General features: G+C 44.5%; 1 protein-coding gene across 3 annotated transcripts in view; it reads right to left on the bottom strand.

Moving 5' to 3' along the window:
* Nucleotides 1-20639, bottom strand: part of DHRS3 (dehydrogenase/reductase 3) — a 54913-nt gene that overhangs the window by 12593 nt on the left and 21681 nt on the right. Inside the window, exon 1 of one of the 3 annotated variants that reach the window (XM_073585579.1) lies at nt 15210-15619. The exons of the other annotated variants lie outside the window; for them this stretch is intronic. Coding sequence (XP_073441680.1) covers nt 15210-15446 — 237 coding nt within the window. The 5' untranslated portion in view covers nt 15447-15619. Of the gene's footprint in view, nt 1-15209; nt 15620-20639 lie in introns of those variants that run through there. 3 annotated transcript variants of the gene reach the window in all.

Raw genomic sequence — 20639 nt, 5'->3', positions numbered from 1 at the left:
GTGATGTTATGTGGTACTGTGCCGAACACCAAAGTCAACTACCGGCTATAGAGGACGCCACACATCGTGGGAGTTGGGAAAAGTGTCTTTTTTTTTTTTTTAAATGTGCTGCATAAGAATGATGATTATTGCAAAATAAAAAAAAACAAAAAAAAAAAAAGGGGGGGGGGGGACAAAAAGCGCAATAGAGTCTTATCCACTTTACAAAGGACAGTATATCTTGAAATATGCTCACCTGGTTAGGATGAGATAAGGCATCCACCTCTGAACAGGAATAAACCTCCCCCCCCCCCCCCCCCCCCTTTTTTTTGAAGGTTCGTGTCCACCTGAACAGATGTCCGGCTTCTTTCTTTTTTCCTCTCTTTTTTTCCAGTTTCGTTTCCCCCCCCATGTTAAAATCATGAATTTGACATTATTTTTTTGGAAATGTAAATTTAATCAAAAAATCTTTTAAATACGCATACTTTTGTAATATATCCTAGGTGAACTGTTAACCATGTGGTGTCATTGAACTTTGACACTGCATCATCTGACTTGTTGGCGATCTTTTTTTTTTTAAAATCCAGCGTCCTTTCAAACCTATTTATGTCTGTGATACCTGTATGTATTTTGTGGTATTTCCTGATGAAGGGGGCATAAGACCCCTGAACGCATAGAATAAAACCACTGCAATCATACAGCATTCTCCTGGAATTTGTCTAAAGCGGCAGCGCGGAATATAGCTACGAACTCCCTTTGGATTTAGCATAAGAATGATGGACATTACTGGATGGGGCCCGGGATAAGGAACATTATATCAGGAAGGGTCACAGGATGGAGGGCATTATTACTGGAAGGGACCCAGGATGGAGGACAATATTAAATAAAGGAGAACCAGGTTGGGGGACACTACTACATGATGGAGGCATGTCTTAATAGGCTTTAGAACACTACAAGGGCCCATACATCTGACCAATCTGCAGGTGGGGGTTCAGAGACAAATTTTGCATCAGGGCCACTAGTTACGGTACTGCCCATTACCCAAATGTCTAGTGCATTTTTTCTTAGGGCAATCCTCAGTCCATTTTTCCTTTTAAAGGTATTCTCAAAAGGACAAACAATATTTGGAATATTAGTGTGTGTGGGCAATCTTCCAGATGGGCTTTGTTACTTCTCGATTCTTGTAAATCCATATAGAACTACGGTAAAATATGCAATAAAAAGAAAATGAGAAATGGAAGACATCAGTATAGAATTGCCAATTATGAGGCTGGACGAGTCGGGCCGGTGCCAGCCATTGGCTGTAGGAGATCTGGTGTTGCTACCTTATCCATGCACTATCTGGCAGAGCTGGGACAGGCATAGTCATTGCTAAGTACTGGAGGCCATCATTGCTGCGCTTCCTCCGAGTGGTAAACAAGTGGAGTGATGTCATTAAGAGTTGGCTGACCCACCGATGAACCCTGGGCTGTAAATGAGAAGGTGCCAACTCTCCCTCTCCTGGTATACGCAGACTCACGCAGGGGCTAAAGTGTCACTAACCAAACCATAAGAGTTTCACAAAAAAAAAATCTGAAGACAATGGAGACTGTATAAGCCTTTGATGCTCCTGCACTTTTATAGTCTCATCATTTCATCTGTTTTGCGCACATGGGTATTTGACACAGGATATGTTTTTGGGGAAGTCATAAAAACTGGTGGGAATGACACGTTGAGTTCCTGAAAAGTGGCCTTGGGTGTTAGGAAGGAAGGGAAGCAAATAAAGAAGATATATGGAAAGTCAGCCAAGCTGACTAGGGACAGCTGATAACTTTTTGACTTAGAGGGGTTTTGATATAGAAAACCCCGAAACATTGTGAAATTAAAATTGGAGCTCTAGGAATGGTCAATAGAGGTAAAGGAGTAGGACCTTACGTTGCATCTTCCCTTACCTCGGTGACCTATCCTTGACATTTCAGAATGCTAATAGGGATCATATAAAGTGTACAATTAGGTTTCTTGGGAGCCAAAAATCAGTTAAATATTAATTCTTTACACTTTAGCCAAAATAGAAAATCAAAGTCAACATCACCTACCACTGACCTAGACCTCATCTACATAGCTATAGGCGAAACTTTTTTTTACCCAAGTTGCCATGAAAATACCATCTAAAATTTCAATAATGAAGGAACAAGTTCCTGAATTTTAGACTAAACTATGAAGGGATGAGAGAACTGCAAATATATCATCTACATTTATTGTGGGTCATCATAGATAAGGTGGGAAAAAAAACAAAATAAGATACTGTGTTCTGGAAAATGGAGAACATCCACATTTAGAAGCCAAGTCTTAAAAAACTGCATACAAACATGGCTTCATAATATAGGTCGTCTAAATCCCTTTATCACAAGAATATAAATGTAATCTGTGATTAATAAACCTAGGACACTAAATAATTAGACCCAGTCATGAGCTGTTCCTTTCATCTTCCTCTAGGGAAATTAAGATTGCCTCTAATTCGAGAGGGCTTCTTTTAGACTCTGGAGGAATAATCATTCCTGGAATCGCTCTACAGAATTTGATTACACAAATGATAGAATGAGCACTGTACAAATTGTGGCCTACAGCTAGAAGCTTTCAACATCTCTTCATACCAACAGCTCAAAAAGCTTATTGTGTATTATTTTAACATCGAAGGACTTATCTCAAAGATCAGATTATGGGGGCTTTTCATATCTTCGCTCATGTCATTTAGCAGTGTTACACTGGCTGGGTTCTGCTAACCCTCTGATGTCCAACAATGGGCTAGTACTACTATCTGCCAGATGTCCTTGGAAGCAAATTGGAGACGGGGGGGGGGGGGGGGGGGGGGAGTGCTTCAAGCAATTTACTCCAAAAATTTAGTAAGTCATATGCCAATGAATAAGGATTTCAAGTCCACCTTGACCAAAACCTATATGTTGTATGTACTAAAAAGATTTTGGATTCTGTACAAGTCAACTTATCTGATGCTTATTGGCAAAAGCACCATTATTCTAGGGTCTATCCAGTCATGGTAATGTTAATATGAAGTAGACAGCAGGGAGTAAACACTGAAGATGCCACTTATCAGGGGCATAATGATGGAAATCCAATCCTTCCCAATCTAGGTTCCACTTTGGGAGCAGCTGTTGCATGAAGGTTTAGAAATCCAACTACACTGGAGTGGTCCATGGCTAGCTGCACATTGCATTCATCTGCTTAAGGCCCCCCATTCACATTAAACACAGTTTGGTCTAATCCACAGATATTGGTGAGATCGACCAACAGCCTAATGCACATTGGGGGCCTCCCAACTCTTCCCGCAGAAGATAGAGTCCGGCAGTGGCACTTTTATAGAAAACACGGGAGTGCTTGGCTTTGGCTGAGCCAAACTTTGTCTGCTAGGACTCGGCAGAGAACGGGCTGGTGGTGGGGGGGATTTTAGCTTTAATTCACCTAAACTAGAATCATAGACAACATTTTATGTTTCATGCATGGCTGTATGTTGTATGGTCTGGTCAGTTTACACAATGCTGTTCCCAACTGGTCAAAATGGCTCAATACTCCAAGAGGTTATAACACACAGGAGACAGGGAGCTGGATTCTGTATAAAAGACAGATGAGACAACATCAAAGTCTACTAGCGTTCAAGGCTTCTTTTATAAAACAGTCAGTCAACTCTTCAAATAAGATAAGAGGATAAGCTTTGGGTCTCACCAGCCTAACAAAATCCTTGAAGCTTTTGAAGTCCTTTGATCCGAGGGTGGCTGGGTGATACCTTACCATTAAGACAAAAACTAACCACATGTGCAAGACCAACAGTATGACAAATTCCATATATACATTGTGTGTCACTCAATCATCCAATATATTCCTAAAATATATATTGGCTTTTTAAGTGAGAAGACCAACAATAGGAGTCAGTGGGGTCCATTTTACTGTAAACTGAAGTCTTCAAGAAACCAGTCTGAAGAGTTCATCCCTAATAACAATGACCCATTCACAAAAACTAAGGCGAAACTGTGGGGTGTATTGTGGAGAGGCCATTATTACTATGGATTCTTCATTACCTATTCCAGCCTTTCTTTGTGGTACTGAAAGAAAGTCACCCACCCACTGACTACTGTATAATGGAAGCAAACCTCCTGTGCCTTTACGGGCCAAACAAAGAAATTAGCATCAGAAAAGGTGAAGAAGACTTTAAAAAATAAATTAAACATTTCAAAACCAGACACAACAGGGGTGAAACTCCCACCACAGCAGGGCCCCATATAGTCTGATCACAGATGCAAGATCTCTCAAACTGCAAAACAGCCCTCAAATCTATGTGAGAGCCGCAGAATTGTTCTTCTGGTTCGGCCTAGCACATAAATAAAATGGCCAACAGCTATTACAAGATAAACATGCATGCTCAGATCAGGGGTGCATGCATGTTTACTTTAATGGCGAGAGGGGAATAAGCTGCTGCCAACCTACTCTGGCAGAAGCTCATCTCCCCACCAACTTTTCTTAATGTAGAACCCTCCCCCAATCCATACATAGAAATCAGAAATTGATGAGTCTGGCCAACTTTTTTTAGGCTACTTAAGAGTTGTCCAAGATTTTATAGACATGGCTACCTTCTTTCAGAAAGAGCGTCACCAGTCCCGTATGTACCGAACTGCAACTCAGCCCTAATCACATGAATGGGATGAGCTGTAATACCAGATACAATGCATGGGTAGGCTTGGCACCATTTTTTGGAAGATGGCAGTCACTTTATTTTTAACCCATAAAAATAAATAGCTGAAGTACAAGTCCTAAAAGTATAAAAATGTGACTTTAGCAATAGAAGTCCTAAAACAGAATATTTCTCTCTGGTCCATTCACTTAAACACACCCAGTTACATATACAATTGCCCTTTATTTTTGTTTTTAACCATTTTGTGATATTTAGTGCAATAAAAGTTGCAAATCCTTTAAAAAGTTTGTCTTAAAATGTGCCAAATTAAACTTTGCCAGAAACAGGAATGAGATGCGGTCCCCTAAAAAGAGTAAAATGTTTTAAATTAATTTGAAAGACTTGATACTTTAAATTCTGCGCAATTTATTTTTTGATACAGAGAAGGTGCAAATTCTAAAATAAGATACAAGTTACTCCAGAAAAATGGACAAACAATTTTGATGTTACGGGCCTAGGTGTAGAAGGCCAGTCAAAAGGTTATAATTGAGGCAAAAAAACAAAATGAAGTAGCAAATTACATAATTGGACTTGAAGCTAAAAGAAAACCAAGGTCACAAATCTACGTTGATGTGGTCAAGCGTTATCCGATGCAGATCGCTCCATCTTATCCTACCCACTGGCATTTACAAAGCCATTTCAGGACTAATATCCCTAATGGTATTATTATAGACAAATTGCCCAGCTCCAGCACTTGATAATTCAAACTCAATGTACTGTGAAAAAAACTCAATAGGCTCCATAAATCAGTGGCGAGCTGGAAGCTTCTGTCCTGGGCAGAATGAATTGCAGTCTACTGGATCATAGTTAGAAGTGGAGGTCTTAAATCTTTGACAAAAATGAATATCCTTTTAGAAGGAGATGGATAGAGGGGGGTGGTGGGGGAAAAAGCATCTCATCCTCGTTATCTGAAATTGAGGACAATTATCTGCAATTCTCAAACTATTTGCCATGTAATAGGAGCACAAGGACAAGAAAGGAAGTTAGGAAAATGTTCGACAACTTCAAGGTCTCGAGGGGGAACATTCACGAAACGTTATGTCAGTAACAATTGATGACCATAGGAAGAAAATGTTGGGAGGAAATGAAGGGTAGAAATTGTAAACCGGGGGTCTGCATTTGTCAAATACCATTCACTAATGATATGCTGTCAAAAAAAAAAAAAAAAAAAAAAATGTTACCGATTTCCAAGTAACTCAATCATGTCATTGATCCTACACCTTTGTTGACTTTGGGTTTTTTTTCTGCCAAAACTGGAACCAAAAGACAGCATCTTTTTTAAAGTGCATCCCAATGCAAAAAAAGTTTAAGGCATCTTGCAACTGTTAAAGCGACAGGCTTGGACTGGCCCGCAGGAGAATCCTCCGGTGGGCCTCTGTGGAAAACTGAGCCACCACCCTCTATGAGCAGTACTTGGCACATTATACATGAATCACTATGTACAGACAGAGGCAGCATCTTATTAATTTACCAATCTACTCAGATCATCTTTATATAAGTTTGCGATTGATAAGGTCTCCAGTGGATGAGAGATGGCTGCCGGCTGAATGATCGGCCAAAGCATGCTTCAGGCGACAGCCATCTAATGTGTATGGAGGACTTGTATTCTGTCTAATAATTCAATGCCAATGTTAACTACCTTTACATGGGGTAAAACTTAAAAAAAAAAGTTATTTTTGACAGCGAGTTTCTTCTCCAAGACTTTACACGTGCCGCACCAATTCTTTGGAATGCACTTCCCAGGTCAATACGATTAGTCCCCAATCCCCACAATTTTAAGCATGCCCTGAAAACGCGTTTATTCAGACTGGCCTATCGCCTCAAAACATTAACCTAATCTATCCCTGTGTGACACAGTCAAAAGTTTTACCATAACCAGGTTCCCCGCATCATGTTCCCACATGCTTTATGCATCCATTAGCCCTCTGTGTCTGTACTGTTACACACTTAACATTATGGCTGGTCCATACAATCAGGGCAACTGTTACCACCCAACTTTCGTGTCTACCTCTTTCCTCAGACTGTAAGCTTGCGAGCAGGGCCCTCATTCCTCTTGGTATCCGTTATGATATATGTGATTATTGTTATGCTGTAATGTCTATTGTCTGTACAAATCCCCTCCGAAATGTAAAGTGCTGCGGAATATGTCGGCACTATAGAAATAAAATTTATTATTGGGAAGGCTCCATATCAATAGCTGGGTTCTTCTAGCAGGTCTTGGTCAGACTGGTTTATCTACACTTTTTAGATAAGGGTGCTGTCATAGCGTGCCAGCGTCCGTTCAGTGGCCCTGTAGTAGATCAAGTCTGGGTGCCTGCCCAAAAATGATGCATGGCAGAGCGCACATTTGCTCGGCCAGCACCATTATAGTCAGTGGCCCCATCGGTGTATACGTCTGAATACAGTTTGCGGGGGATTTAGACGCAAGTCCCGATGGGACCACCCAACTGTTGCATTTTATTGTTTTGTAATGGTGGAAGAGGACTGACAAGATCTTTGGTAGCTTTTGATGTCCACCTCCAGATAACAGTTCGGTCATGTCTCACCAAAAAAGTTTCAAAGGGAGTGGGGAACTGATCCACAGGTGATGGCATCTAGTCAACATCACTGTTTTGGAGAATGATCTCCTGGTATCTTGGTAGCGTCTCTAAAGGGCCTGTCACACTAAGCGACATCACTAGCAATATCGCTGTAACATCACTGGTTTTGTGACGCAGCAGCGATATCGCTATGTCTGATACTTACTTCCGACCACTTCCCCGCTGATTATCGCTGATCACGCGAGAACGTCCTGGGCCGTTTCTAGTAGTCAGCTTCCTGTGGCGCCGACGAGCGACGCGTGGACGTCAGGATCGCCTCGTCTGACAGGTAAGTAGCGACCCCTGCTATGCCGCTGGGGAGATCTGCCTGTTTGGCAGCTCACTAGTAACCACCTAGCGATGCACCAGCGATCCTGACCGCGTCATATCGTTGTTGGGATCGCTGGTGCATCGCTAAGTGTGACAGTACCTTTACCCTCAGGTTCAAACTTTTGTGAAGGGCTGTGTTCAACCTGGTAACTGAAGGTCAACTAATAGGGAAATCCAAGCATCCATGACTTAGATCACGTATTCTAGAATGAATCATGGTAACGTTTAAGGGAAGTCACACGACTGTAAATTCACTCATCTGAGCAAATTGGGTCGATTATGCCAATGACTCTCAGTTTTATCCAAGTGTCAGCATAGTGCGGCATGGTGGCTCAGTGGTTAGCACTGCAGCGCTGGAGTCCTGGGTTCAAATCCCACCAATGACAACATTTGCAAGAAGTTTGTATGTTCTCCCTGTGTTTGCGTGGGTTTCCTCCCACATTCCAAAGACATACTGATAGGGAATATGGATGTGAGCCCCATCGGCGACAGTGCCAATAATGTCTGTAAAGCGCTGTGGAACTAATGGTGGTATATGAGTAAATAGTGCGATCTGATATTGTCAGAAGAGAGAATAGTAGCAAAGATGAGGAGAAGATGAACAAGATTTCTCCATCTTCTCTATGCACTGAAGTCAGACGGACTCAGATGTCATCCAAGCGCAGTCTTAGGTTTTTCCCAAACATTCCAACTAGAATGGGTGAGTGGGAACAGATATGCAACATTTCACTGTATGTCGATATAACTGAACCATCTCAACTTCTGAAGTTGGTAAAATTGCACAATTGTTGTTTTTTGCAATTTACCTCTTATTACAATTTCTCTCCATTCTTAAGAACGGAATAATTTTTATTTGTACTATGTACAGCTCCTTGCTTAGGTTACTGGCCACCTCTACAGTAGCAGGTTTCATAGGAAACTAGTGCAGCGCTCACATGTCCTTTGTGGTAGAGCTTGTAAGTGCTGCACCGAAGCTAGCCAGATCTCTGGATCTGTCATCTTTATTGTGAGCAGAACTGAGGTGCAGCCATGCTGTCAGTCTTGAGGAACACACCACCCTCTAGCAAGCCGGGAGCCAGAGGAGCAGTGCACTCCCGAGGATGGAAGAAGAAAATAACCCCCTTTAGATGTGAAAATACGGTCCAGAAGAATCAGGGGCCAATTTGACCCATCAGTACATTTTTGAAGTGTGAGAAACAGGAGTAAACAGAATCAAAGACTGCGCAAAAAATAAAAATCACAACGCCATGTGGATTTTGACATTGCTGGAGTCACACCCAAGATGTCAGCGCAATAAGTCAACAAGGTTTAACCAGAGAGTCAACTTGTTGGTTTAATCTGAAGAGGTCAAATGTCATAGACTTACCATTTCTCTTTATAATCCCAGTTTAAAGAGGACTTTATTCTTTAGTCCGTGCAAAATCCTTCAACGTGGAGGCAGGCTCCATGTGTTCACCAGCTTAAAATAAACTTGGTAGCTGTGAAGACAGACTGTTCACAACTCACTAAGAAGAGTACATTTACGAGGATGACAGGTTAGCCTTCACACATTCAGTTCCCCCCCCAAAAAAAAACGGCGTAGAGGTGCAGTTAAAAATGACACTCAGTACCGGAGACAAGACAGCGACGTGCCCCGGCTACAGAACGCTTGAAGCTGTATGCTACAATTCATTAGCCAGGGAACAAAATCTCAATGGATTCACAAGAACCAAGTTTCAAATAATTGCCTCCACATGCAGTTGACTTGAACAATGCCCCTTTGTGCCAGTGTGAAATTCTGGGGAGCGCAGTCTCCTACATGAGAAATGAGAGGCGTGCTGGTCCATAAAACATGCTTCAGTAAAACAGAGGGGAACGTCCCGAGATTTAGAACCCAAGAGAACTTTATTTACAGCGTTGGTGGAATTTATGGCCAGCAGTTTGGGTTATAGATCATCCAGTTGACCTGGGAAAGATTTTCTTCTTGGGTCTTGTTCCCTTGGCCCACAAAGAAGAAAATGAGAAGTTCTTACATTGAGGGGCCAGTTCAGAGGTTTCAAAAACGAAGCCAGTCATCTGTATCATCGACTCTGTGTATGGTGTCCCCCAACTCACCCCCATAGGGGAGGCATGTTGTATTTTAACACCCCAAATCCTTTGTTCCTTGGGAAGACAAGCAGCTGCCAAAGGAAGTCTGAGTCTTCCTGCCTACTTATTCAATTAAGCGTGCATGTTTACTGGACAGCTCTTGCATGTTATATAGGGGTAACCTTAATGTCCATTTCCACCCGTCAAACATTTTAATGTCAGCAGGTCCCATCAATACTGTCTGTTCAACAAATATCTACTGTACAGTCATTTTCAGCACTGTGCTACATACAAACATCAGCCACACCATACCCATAAAGGGATGACCAGTTATGTGGACAGAGTTGAACCGTATAAGTATCTCCCGAGTCCCAAAGTGTGGGTGCCCCATGAATCAAGAACATCAGTTTCCTTTCTATGATAGAACATGGCAACTTTACTTAGTCTACTCCAGTGTTCCCCCAACTCACGAGTTCTCAAGAGCCAAAACAGGTCATGTGTTTAGGATTTCCTTGGAATTATCACCTGTGCAATACTAAGGAAATCCTAATTATGCAAATTGTCTCTTCAGAGAGGAAGAGGACTAGAACTCTAGTGCCACCTATTGGAAGTAGCAATCCTAAAAGTCAATGTCAACCCTTTCAAAAGCCTTGTTACATGACTTAGGATAAAAGCCAAGCCAGAATCTCAATTTGCAGACACTGTATTTCGGGGTACTGCCCCTCGTCAGTACTTGGCTTTTATCCCAAGTCATGTAACAAGGCTCGTTAAAGGGTCGACATTGACTTTTAGGATTGCTACTTCCAATAGGTGGCACTAGAGTTCTAGTCCTCTTCCTCTCTGAAGAGAAATTTTGTATAATTAGCATATTTCCCAGAGGAGCATTGCAGCTTTAAGTCTCCTCATCTCGACATGCATAGCATGTCATTCTCTGCAAGGAGATCTTGGATAAGGAAATCCTGAAATGTGTAAGATGGAAGTCCTGCCCGTGTACCCCCTTGAAGAGATGTATTGTTATAATGCATTTGAATGTGTATAGTGACATCTGTTATTAGACAGAGTAGTAGTTTGCCCAGCAGCAGGGAGTTAATAGGGACAGTTAAGGCCCCATCTCACATAGCGAGATCGCTGATTCGCCACCGATTTAGTGACGCAACAGCGATCTCGCTACATGTGACAAATAGCGGCAATCGGCCCCCCTGCTGGATATCGCTGATTGTGCTTGAATGTCCTGGGCGACGCAGAACTCAGGGACGCAGGTTGGAATCGTTCAGAATAGCTGCTGTGTGACAACGCAACAGCGATCCTTACCAGGTCGCATCGTTGAAGAGATTTGCCTGTTTGGCAGCTTACTAGCGACCATGTAGCCACGCACCAGCGATCCCTACCAGGTCATATCGTTGTCGGGATCGCTGGTGCGTCGCTATGTGAAATGGGACCCTTAGGGTTTATAGTTGGGACTAGCCCATAGTGGTAGGGGCTAAACTGAAGGGACAGACCATTTCCTATGAGGAAGTCAGATAGGGTCCAGTGTGCAACAGAAGCAGACCTAAGGTCTGACTACTAGTTATCAGCCTGCGTATGGTACCATGGCAGACTTTCTGGAGGGGCTTCCAAATGCGCCTGTTACCAGCTCACTGGGATTTCGGCTCTGCTCTATCCTGCTAACTACACCAAGCATGGAGTGGTAGCTATTGACGAAGTATTCATCTTCCAGACCCCAGCACGCTACATGAAGCTGGGTGTGTGGGCTTTGTCTATGGAGGCACTACGCCCTTACAGGCTACAGGATGCCAGTGATTTCGGCTGGCCAGGATCAGATAGTGTTAAGTTCATTGAGGAAGGCTACCAACCAATCTTTTCCTGAACATCAATTTGGTGATTTTGTACATAGATAGCGGGTGCATAACGTCGCACTTCACTTTGCCAAACTTGGGGCCGTTCTGCTAGGTGTCCTTTCCCAGGACATGTCTCCGCTGCACCACTCACTTTTCCTCTCTCTACTCGGGATCTCACTATCCACTGCCTCGGTCTCCACACACGTCAAGGGCAATAACATCACGCGGCTCTGCTGCCTAGTCAGACCTTAGGACTGCTTCGGTTGCACTCTGACTTCTTGACACTTTACTTGAGCCCCTCCCACTATGGGCTAGTCCCAACTATAAACCCTAAATGTGCCTATTAACTCCCTTCTGCCAGGCAGACTACTACTCTATTCCTAATAACATGTCACGATACACATCACACATTCAAATGCATTATAACAATACACGTGTCTTCAATGGGAAACACGGGCAGGACTTCCATCTTCTTCTTGCATCTCCATGATCTCTTTGAGGACTGGAATTTGGAGGGAAAACTGCTCTGGACACTTATATGGATGAGTCCTAAAGCCGTAACCCAAAATGGAAGAACTGTACAGCACAGCGAAGAACTGCCCTCCTGTAACGTACACTCATGTAGGCCACGGTAAACCTACAATTAGGAAATTGTTATTCATGCAATCCCCCAATATACGATCTTATAGAGTGTCAGAAATGCTCCATGTATAAGAAATGAGGATTTAGGAAATTCACAGGGGTAAGGGGTATGACAGGGGCTCCGGTAGGGTACATAAGGGAATTGACAGGCAAACAGTTTCTTGTGCTACATTATAACATAATGAACTAAGTGCTACAAAGGAAGTAAATATTTATAAAAATTACCAGACAAAATCCTGATATGACATCACCTACAGACAGAAGGTCCCGCTAGAGATGTCAAGAGCTGGCGTCCTGCCAGCGCACCGAGCGCTTACATTGTAGTTACACTAGGGGACGGTCACAAGTAGCTTCTGAAGCTCATAAACCAGACACGATCTAAACACCGCACAACGACCACTTAAGTCACCACTCGTGACGTCCAGGAGAAGGAGGACTACCTTATGGCGCACACTCAACGTGTGCCTGTTTTTAATGAAACCACTACTCATAAACCTGTCATGAAGGTGAACACTTCATCCTCTTTATTGATAATCCACGTACTGAAAAAGCCAACTGGCATCCTTCACGTCACGCGTTTCAGGTCGTACTCAAGCTACAAGTAGGACCAGAAACGCGTGGAGGAAGAACTCCAGTTTACACATTTTTAATAAAGAGGTAAAGTTTTAACCTTCACAGTGCTGAGTGTTATTTTTACTCCTAGATGATCTGCTAAAAAAAAAAAAAAAAAACGCATTGGGTCCCAAGAGTCAGTGCACCCCCTTAGGAGTCCTACATGCCATCTGATCCTTGGAGTACCACATTAGGAAGGGAAGCTGGATCAGTTCTTTACACATCAAGAAGTTGTATAAAAATATCAGAGCTTGTTGGGAGTTGTAGTTTTCCTACTGGGAAGAGTCTGGACTAGTATTGGCCATAAGCCTGCGGCCCAACTGCCAACATGGTGTCCAAACGCCAAGAATTTTGGTCTCCTAACAGGTCACAAAGTGTTATAGGGCATTAGGGTCCGGAGCGGTGCTCTCCAGTCTATGGATCATCATTGTCTGTAAAACAACTACTCCCAGCATGCAGCCATGTCCGCTGATTGAGGTTATGATTAAGCGCAGGCGGTGCATTTTGTAACCTTGTCAACTGTCAAGATGCCAGAGTGCAGGAATATACGGTGTGTGTGTGGAGAGCCAACATTCACTATGGCACAATACCATGCAGTCCCAAAGGGGACAGTGCTCGACTCAACAGCCGGAACGTCCAGGTGTGAAGTTTCATCAATGTCAAAGAATCGACATTGAAAGGGGTTGTCCAGAATTAGAAAACAAAGAAAAAACAAGACATGGTTTCCTTCTCTTTTCCAGAGCCCACGAGCTCGGTCTGATACTGTAGCCCAGCAGTTGCACTAAATTAGGCTGAGCTACAGTTCTGCAAACAAGTGTCCAGTTTTGGACAAACCCTCTTTAGAAAAAGTCCAAGAATACTTTAGGCCAGAAATTAAAGGTTCATTAATGTTCTACTTAGAGTTGATCATTGTCACAGACCCTTTAGGCGTATTTATGACGCTCTATCATCATCATCATCACCACCCTACAAGATGCCCCCCCCCCGGGTACTGACGTATAAAGGACATCCTATTTTGTTATGGCAACACTTGATGTACCTGGGATCTAGAATACATGCCCTGTCCGTCTCCCGGGCAGAGTAATGCACTGTACCAGGAGGTCTTCCCTACAGAAAAACCACAATGAATGAATGATGGAAGGAGGCAACAGAACGTTGTATCTTTTTAAATAGTGGGTTCTCCGCTCTGCCAAGATGTTACGTTCCACCCAGATCTATTTCTGGAGCGGATCATGAGCTTGAACCATCTGACTGCAACAAGCAAGAGGTTTACTCAGAAATCTAACATTTGGGTTCAGAGATCACATCATGTCCCCATTGTGGACCTTGTCCCCAGTCCCTTTCGCAACAACCTGCAAACCAAACGCATTCACCAAGTCAGGACTCAATGTGACTCAGTGCGGAGCTATAACGTGCCCTGGGGAGTCGGGACGCTGGAATTTGGGGCATTTCCAAATGACCTCAACCCGCAGCCACCTCTCCTGCCCAAACCTTGACGCCACTTAAGACAGGCAAGGAAGGTGCAAGTGATCTCAGACCGGCTTGGCTCCTCTTCAACCACACACACGAGAACAAAATAACCCATAAGTTGCCAGACAAGTCTGTGCACTCTGGTATCTGGGCTGGGGGGGTCAATGGACCTGAATCAAGGGATCAGAAAGTCTACAAAGAAGCAAGTCAACTGCTAGGAGGCCAATGACCCCTGGGGTAAAGTGTGCCAGAGGTGGCTTAATGCAGGGTTAGAAATGTTATAATAATGAAGCGATAGATATATTATAGATTATGAATATTTAAACCTGTATGTAATAAAAAGACTCATTTATATATATACTCATATTATTTTTTTTTAAGCCTGTATTTAATAAAAATGTATATTATACACAGGTTTACATATTCATACATATACGCAGATATATATTTTAGGAAAATATAAAATGAAAATTATGTATTTCATAACAAAAACATTATACAATTATGAAGAAAAAAAATTAAAATATAATATATCATGCACCCACTTCTCATTTAGCGCACACAGTATGGCAGAGCACGGTGCCCTTGGTACTGCTTCTCCACCAAGTTCCAGTATGATCAGTGCTCAGCTCATGCCCAGCACAGTATAGGGGGCACTATGGGCAGACGATGCCATCTATGTAGGGGTCGCGGCTTTATAACCGATGCCAGGCATGCCCATGTCATACACATGCCTGGAGAAAGCGCCGATATACCAGCAGGTTAATATTCCCCACATCTGCCATGCTGGGTTTCTTGCCTGGGTGCTGCACAGCCATGCCAACCTCCCTAATGCGGCCATTGTGTGGGGGGCACCGAGACTTCTCTACCATTAGGTGGGCAACCTTGCCAGGCTTCTAGTAAGGTTTGCCACCCCATGCTGGCAGCATGGGAGACTTGGCAGAACACGGATTCCAGGTGGGCACCACTTACCTTCTTAGACCCTTGCTTGGCAAACTCCTTGGCTAGATGCCTGCCTATGCCCCTGCCCCCGCCGGTGATGAGCACAGTGTCCCCTCGCAGGTCTCTCGGCCGGGTGGGCACTACCAGGCAGACTGCCGCCCTGATCACACAGAGGACCATCTGCACCGGCAGGAGTAGCAGCTTGCCCAGGCACCTCCACTCCATGCTGATGCCGCCTCCGTGCCAGTCCGCTGCGAACTTTACCATCCACTTGTGCGAGTCGCCCCCGTCAGCTGTGCCAGCGCCTAGAGCGCAGCGCCCGGCATCGGGTCACTGTCCTGGCTGCGGCAGGCGGCTTTTATACCCCATTAAGCCTGACTGACGGGTGAAGTGTCGGGGATGTCTCACGACTGGTGAGCGGCTGTTGCTTGTAGTTGATCCCCTCCCCCATGAGCACAACACAGGAGACACACACTCCTTCCTCCCCGCTCTCTCCACCCTCCCTCAGGGCTGTCTGCATGAAAGGACTTGCTGGGAGCCACGTTACTTCCAGCTGGGACTCAGCGGGGTGAGGTGGGAGATGCAGCAGAGCCGAGCGTGCAGACAGGAGCGCTCCCCTGGGTCCGGTCACTGGGAAAGCTGGGTGACAGGGTCGGCACTGCTCTCTAGTGATGGGATGGACCCTATAACCATGACTTCTTATATAACCATGTCCATCCAGTGATGGACCCCGTAACCATGTCTAGTATTGCCCTATAACCATGTCTAGTATTGCCCTATAACCATGTCTACAGATGCCCCCATAACTATGTCCATCCAGTGATAGACCCCGTAACCATGTCTAGTATTGCCCTATAACCATGTCTACAGATGCCCCCATAACTATGTCCATCCAGTGATGGACCCCGTTACTATGGCTTCTGGATCAACATGTTAGGGCAGGATATGGGTTGAACTAGATGGACTTTTAGGCTATGTGCACACGCTGCAGATTCACCTGCGGTTTTCCCCTGCGGTTTCACACCTCTACTATGTTAAAGGTGTGAAACCGCCCAAACAATTGACATGCTGCGGAAAAAAACCCGCAGCAAAACCGCACGGAAAAAAACGCAGCTTGAGCACAGCAGTTTTGAAAACCCATAGGGTTACATAGTACTGTACCATGTCTGCGGAACTGCTGCGGTTCCGCAGGGTCAAAACCGCACGGAACCGCAGCAAAAACCGCAGCGTGTGCACATAGCCAACGTCTTCCATCAACCTTAATAACTATGTTACTATGTTATGTTCTTATTACCCTATAACCATATATTATTATGCCCCTGTAACCATGTCTAGTTATTGCCCTATAACCATGTCTACAGATGCCCCCCATAAACATGTCCATTCAGTGATGGACCCTGTTACTGTGTCTGCTTATTGCCCTATAACCATGCCTAGTTATGCCCCCATAACCATGCCTAGCTATGCCCCCATAACCATGCCTAGCTATGCCCCCATAACCATGCCTAGCTATACCCCCATAACCATGCCTAGCTATACCCCCATAACCATGCCTAGTTATGCCCCCATAACCATGCCTAGTTATGCCCCCATAACCATGCCTAGTTATGCCCCCATAACCATGCCTAGTTATGCCCCCATAACCATGTCTAGTTATGCCCCCATAACCATGCCTAGTTATGCCCCCATAACCATGCCTAGTTATGCCCCCATAACCATGCCTAGTTATGCCCCCATAACCATGTCTAGTTATGCCCCCATAACCATGTCTAGTTATGCCCCCATAACCATGCCTAGTTATGCCCCCATAACCATGCCTAGTTATGCCCCCATAACCATGTCTAGTTATGCCCCCATAACCATGCCTAGTTATGCCCCCATAACCATGCCTAGTTATGCCCCCATAACCATGCCTAGTTATGCCCCCATAACCATGCCTAGCTATACCCCCATAACCATGCCTAGTTATACCCCCATAACCATGCCTAGTTATGCCCCCATAACCATGCCTAGTTATACCCCCATAACCATGTCTAGTTATCCCCCCATAACCATGCCTAGTTATACCCCCATAACCATGTCTAGTTATACCCCCATAACCATGCCTAGTATGCCCCCATAACCATGCCTAGTTATACCCCCATAACCATGCTTAGTTATGCCCCCATAACCATGCCTAGTTATCCCCCCATAATCATGTCTAGTTATGCCCCCATAACCATGCCTAGTTATGCCCCCATAACCATGTCTAGTTATACCCCCATAACCATGCCTAGTATGCCCCCATAACCATGCCTAGTTATACCCCCATAACCATGCCTAGTTGTATTCCCATTTTTCTTGTCTTTATTAGTAGAAACAGTTTTGCAGCTCAGGAGTCTGGGAGAGCTGGGTGACTTCCCCTGTAGGCCCCGCTGGGTTATAGCCTGCAGCCTTCAACCACCATAACCTGCTAGAAACTTCGTGACTGCTCATTGGTTTCATATAATCACCCCGGGGGCCCGACCTATTACTGCAGCATTACGTGGTGGTGTTATGTCAGCACTGTATTGCACTATTGTATGGACAGTGTATGGTAATGCTGGAAGTGACATTTAGGAATTCTACAGTAATGTTACATGGGAATTGTTGTCTGGGCATTATATGGCTGGGGATGTTATATGAGCACCGCTGCGCTCCGCAAACGACTTTCGACTAACCTCTGCACTAATCTGTACCTCCCACTCCCAACTCCAAGACTTCTCCCGCGCTGCGCCAAACCTCTGGAATGCTCTACCCCAAGAAATTAGGACTATCTGCAATTTGCATAGTTTCAGTCGCTCCCTCAAAACACATTTGCTCAGAGCGGCCTATCACGTTCACTAATCACAGTCATTCCATGTGTAAGTGTGTGTGTGTAGCCCATTCACTATCTCCATCCATCCCTCACTCCCTCAAGATGGCTGGACCATCATTGTAAATACACCATTGTAAATACACACCTGTACTTTGTATCTCCCCCACCTCATTGTAGATTGTAAGCTCTCACGAGCAGGGGCGGCTTATTTTGCTTTAATTATAGTGCTTTGAAGAAAGCACTATCTTGTAATCCGAACGCTGCTAACTTCTTTTTCTTCATAGGCCTGTTTCACACTTCATTTTTTGTGTGTCAGTCCGCCAAAATGGCGGAAAGCGGATCCGTTGGTTACAGATGCCTCTGGACCGTTTTTTTGACGGATCCGATCAATGAGGAATTTTAAAGGAACCGCAGCCTGGGGAGGAGAGAGAGGGAGAGAATTTTTTCCGTCCGCCAGAAATGATTTCAGGGTTATATTTCCGGCTGACTTCCTTCCTCCGGGCATGCGCACTCTAAAATGCGGATCCTGCAGCAAAAAAAAACGTTGTATGGTCCGTCCAGTATCAGCTCTTAAAGCGAAACCCACAGCACAAATGCAAATCTAGCTTCATCACATGACGCATGCCCCTGAGAGAGAATGTGCGCCAAAGTGGATTTAGAAGCCCAGTGAGCCAAACTAGCTCTTAAAGGGCCGACGCGCCAAAGTGATTCTTAAAGGGCTGGCACACCGAAATGAGTCTTAAAGGACCGGCGCGCCAAATCGAAAGCTGAGTAACCCCAGGCTCCAAATCGGAGGCTGATCAACCCTGGCCTACAAATCGGAGGCTGAGCCACCCTGGCATCCAAATCAGACCCAGAGAGGCCCCGCCCACCAAATCGGACCCTGAGGGGCCCCACAGGCCAAAGTGGCCCCTGAGAGGCACCCACATTTAAAACGGATCCTGAGTTGAAAGTCTTGCAGAGGCAGCAGGCAAGTCTCTCTTAAAGGGGCAGCCCGGGCACCATTTCAAAGCACTATCTGTACTTCCTTCAGGAAATACACATCTAGTTATTATTATGAGCACTGTGGGGCAGTCTTATTGGGAAATTATATAGTAATGTTATACGGTAACTGTTATGTGGAATTATATGGGAATGTTATTTCAGCACTGTATGGCAGTGTTACAGTGGGTGCCGAAAGTATTCAGACCCCTTTACATTTTTCACTCTTTGTTCCATTGCAGCCATTTGGTAAATTCAAAAAAAAGTTCTTTTTTTTTCTCATTAATGTACACTCTGCACCCCATCTTGACTGAAAAAAAGCAGAAATGTAGAAATTTTTGCAAATTTATTAAAAAAGAAAAACTGAAATGTCACATGGTCATAAGTATTCAGACCCTTTGCTCAGACACTCATATTTAAGTCACATGCTGTCCATTTCCTTGTGATCCTCCTTGAGATGGTTCTATTCCTTCATTGGAGTCCAGCTGTGTTTTTAATTAAGCTGATAGGACTTGATTTGTAAAGGCACACACCTGTCTATATAAGACCTCACAGTTCACAGTGCATGTCAGACCTAATGAGAATCATGAGGTCAAAGGAACTGGCCAAGGAGCTCAGAGACAGAATTGTGGCAAGGCACACATCTGGCCAAAGTTACGAAAGAATTTCTGCTGTACTCAAGGTTCCCAAGAGCACAGTGGCCTCCATAATCCTTAAATGGAAGAAGTTTGGGACCACCAGAAGTCTTCCTAGACATGACCATCCAGCCAATCTGAGCAATCATGGGAGAAGAGCCTTGGTGAGAGAGGTAAAGAAGAACCCCAAGATCACTGTGGCTGAGCTCCACAGATGCAGTAGGGAGATGGGATAAAGGTCACAAAGTCAACTATCACTGCAGCCCTCGACCAGTCAGGTTTTTATGGCAGAATGGCCCGACGGAAGCCTCTCCTCAGTGCCAGACATATGAAAGCCTGCATAGAGTTTGCTAAAAAACACATGAAGGACTCCCAGACTATGAGAATTAAGATTCTCTGGTCTGATGAGACGAAGATAGAACTTTCTCGTGATAATTCTAAGCGGTATGTGTGGAGAAAACCAGGCACTGCTCATCACCTGCCCAATACAATCCCAACAGTGAAACATGGTGGTGGCAGCAGCATCATGCTATGGGGGTGTTTTTCAGTTGCAGGGACAGGATGACTGGTTGCCATTGAAGGAAACATGAATGCAGCCAAGTACAGAGATATCCTGGATGAAAACCTCTTCCAGAGTGCTCTGGTCCTCTGACTTGGCCGAAGGTTCACCTTCCAACAAGACAATGACCCTAAGCACACAGATAAAATAACAAAGAAGTGGCTTCAGAACAACTCTGTGACCATTCTTGACTGGCCCAGCCAGAGCCCTGACCTAAACCCAATTGAGCATCTCTGGAGAGACCTGAAAATGGCTGTCCACCAGCATTCACCATCCAACTTGATGGAACTGGAGAGGATCTGCAAGGAAGAATGGCAGAGGATCCCCAAATCCAGGTGTGAAAAACTTGTTACATAATTCCCAAGAAGACTCATGGCTGTACTAGCTCAAAAGGGTGCTTCTACTCAATACTGAGCAAAGGGTCTGAATACTTATGACTAGAGTTGAGC

The sequence above is a fragment of the Dendrobates tinctorius genome, unplaced genomic scaffold (assembly GCF_039654945.1).
Source record: "Dendrobates tinctorius isolate UK_male_01 unplaced genomic scaffold, ASM3965494v1 ptg000086l, whole genome shotgun sequence".
NCBI classification, from domain to species: domain Eukaryota; kingdom Metazoa; phylum Chordata; class Amphibia; order Anura; family Dendrobatidae; genus Dendrobates; species Dendrobates tinctorius.
Note: the sequence above shows the minus strand (reverse complement) of the source record. Positions and strands in the feature narration are given on the sequence as shown.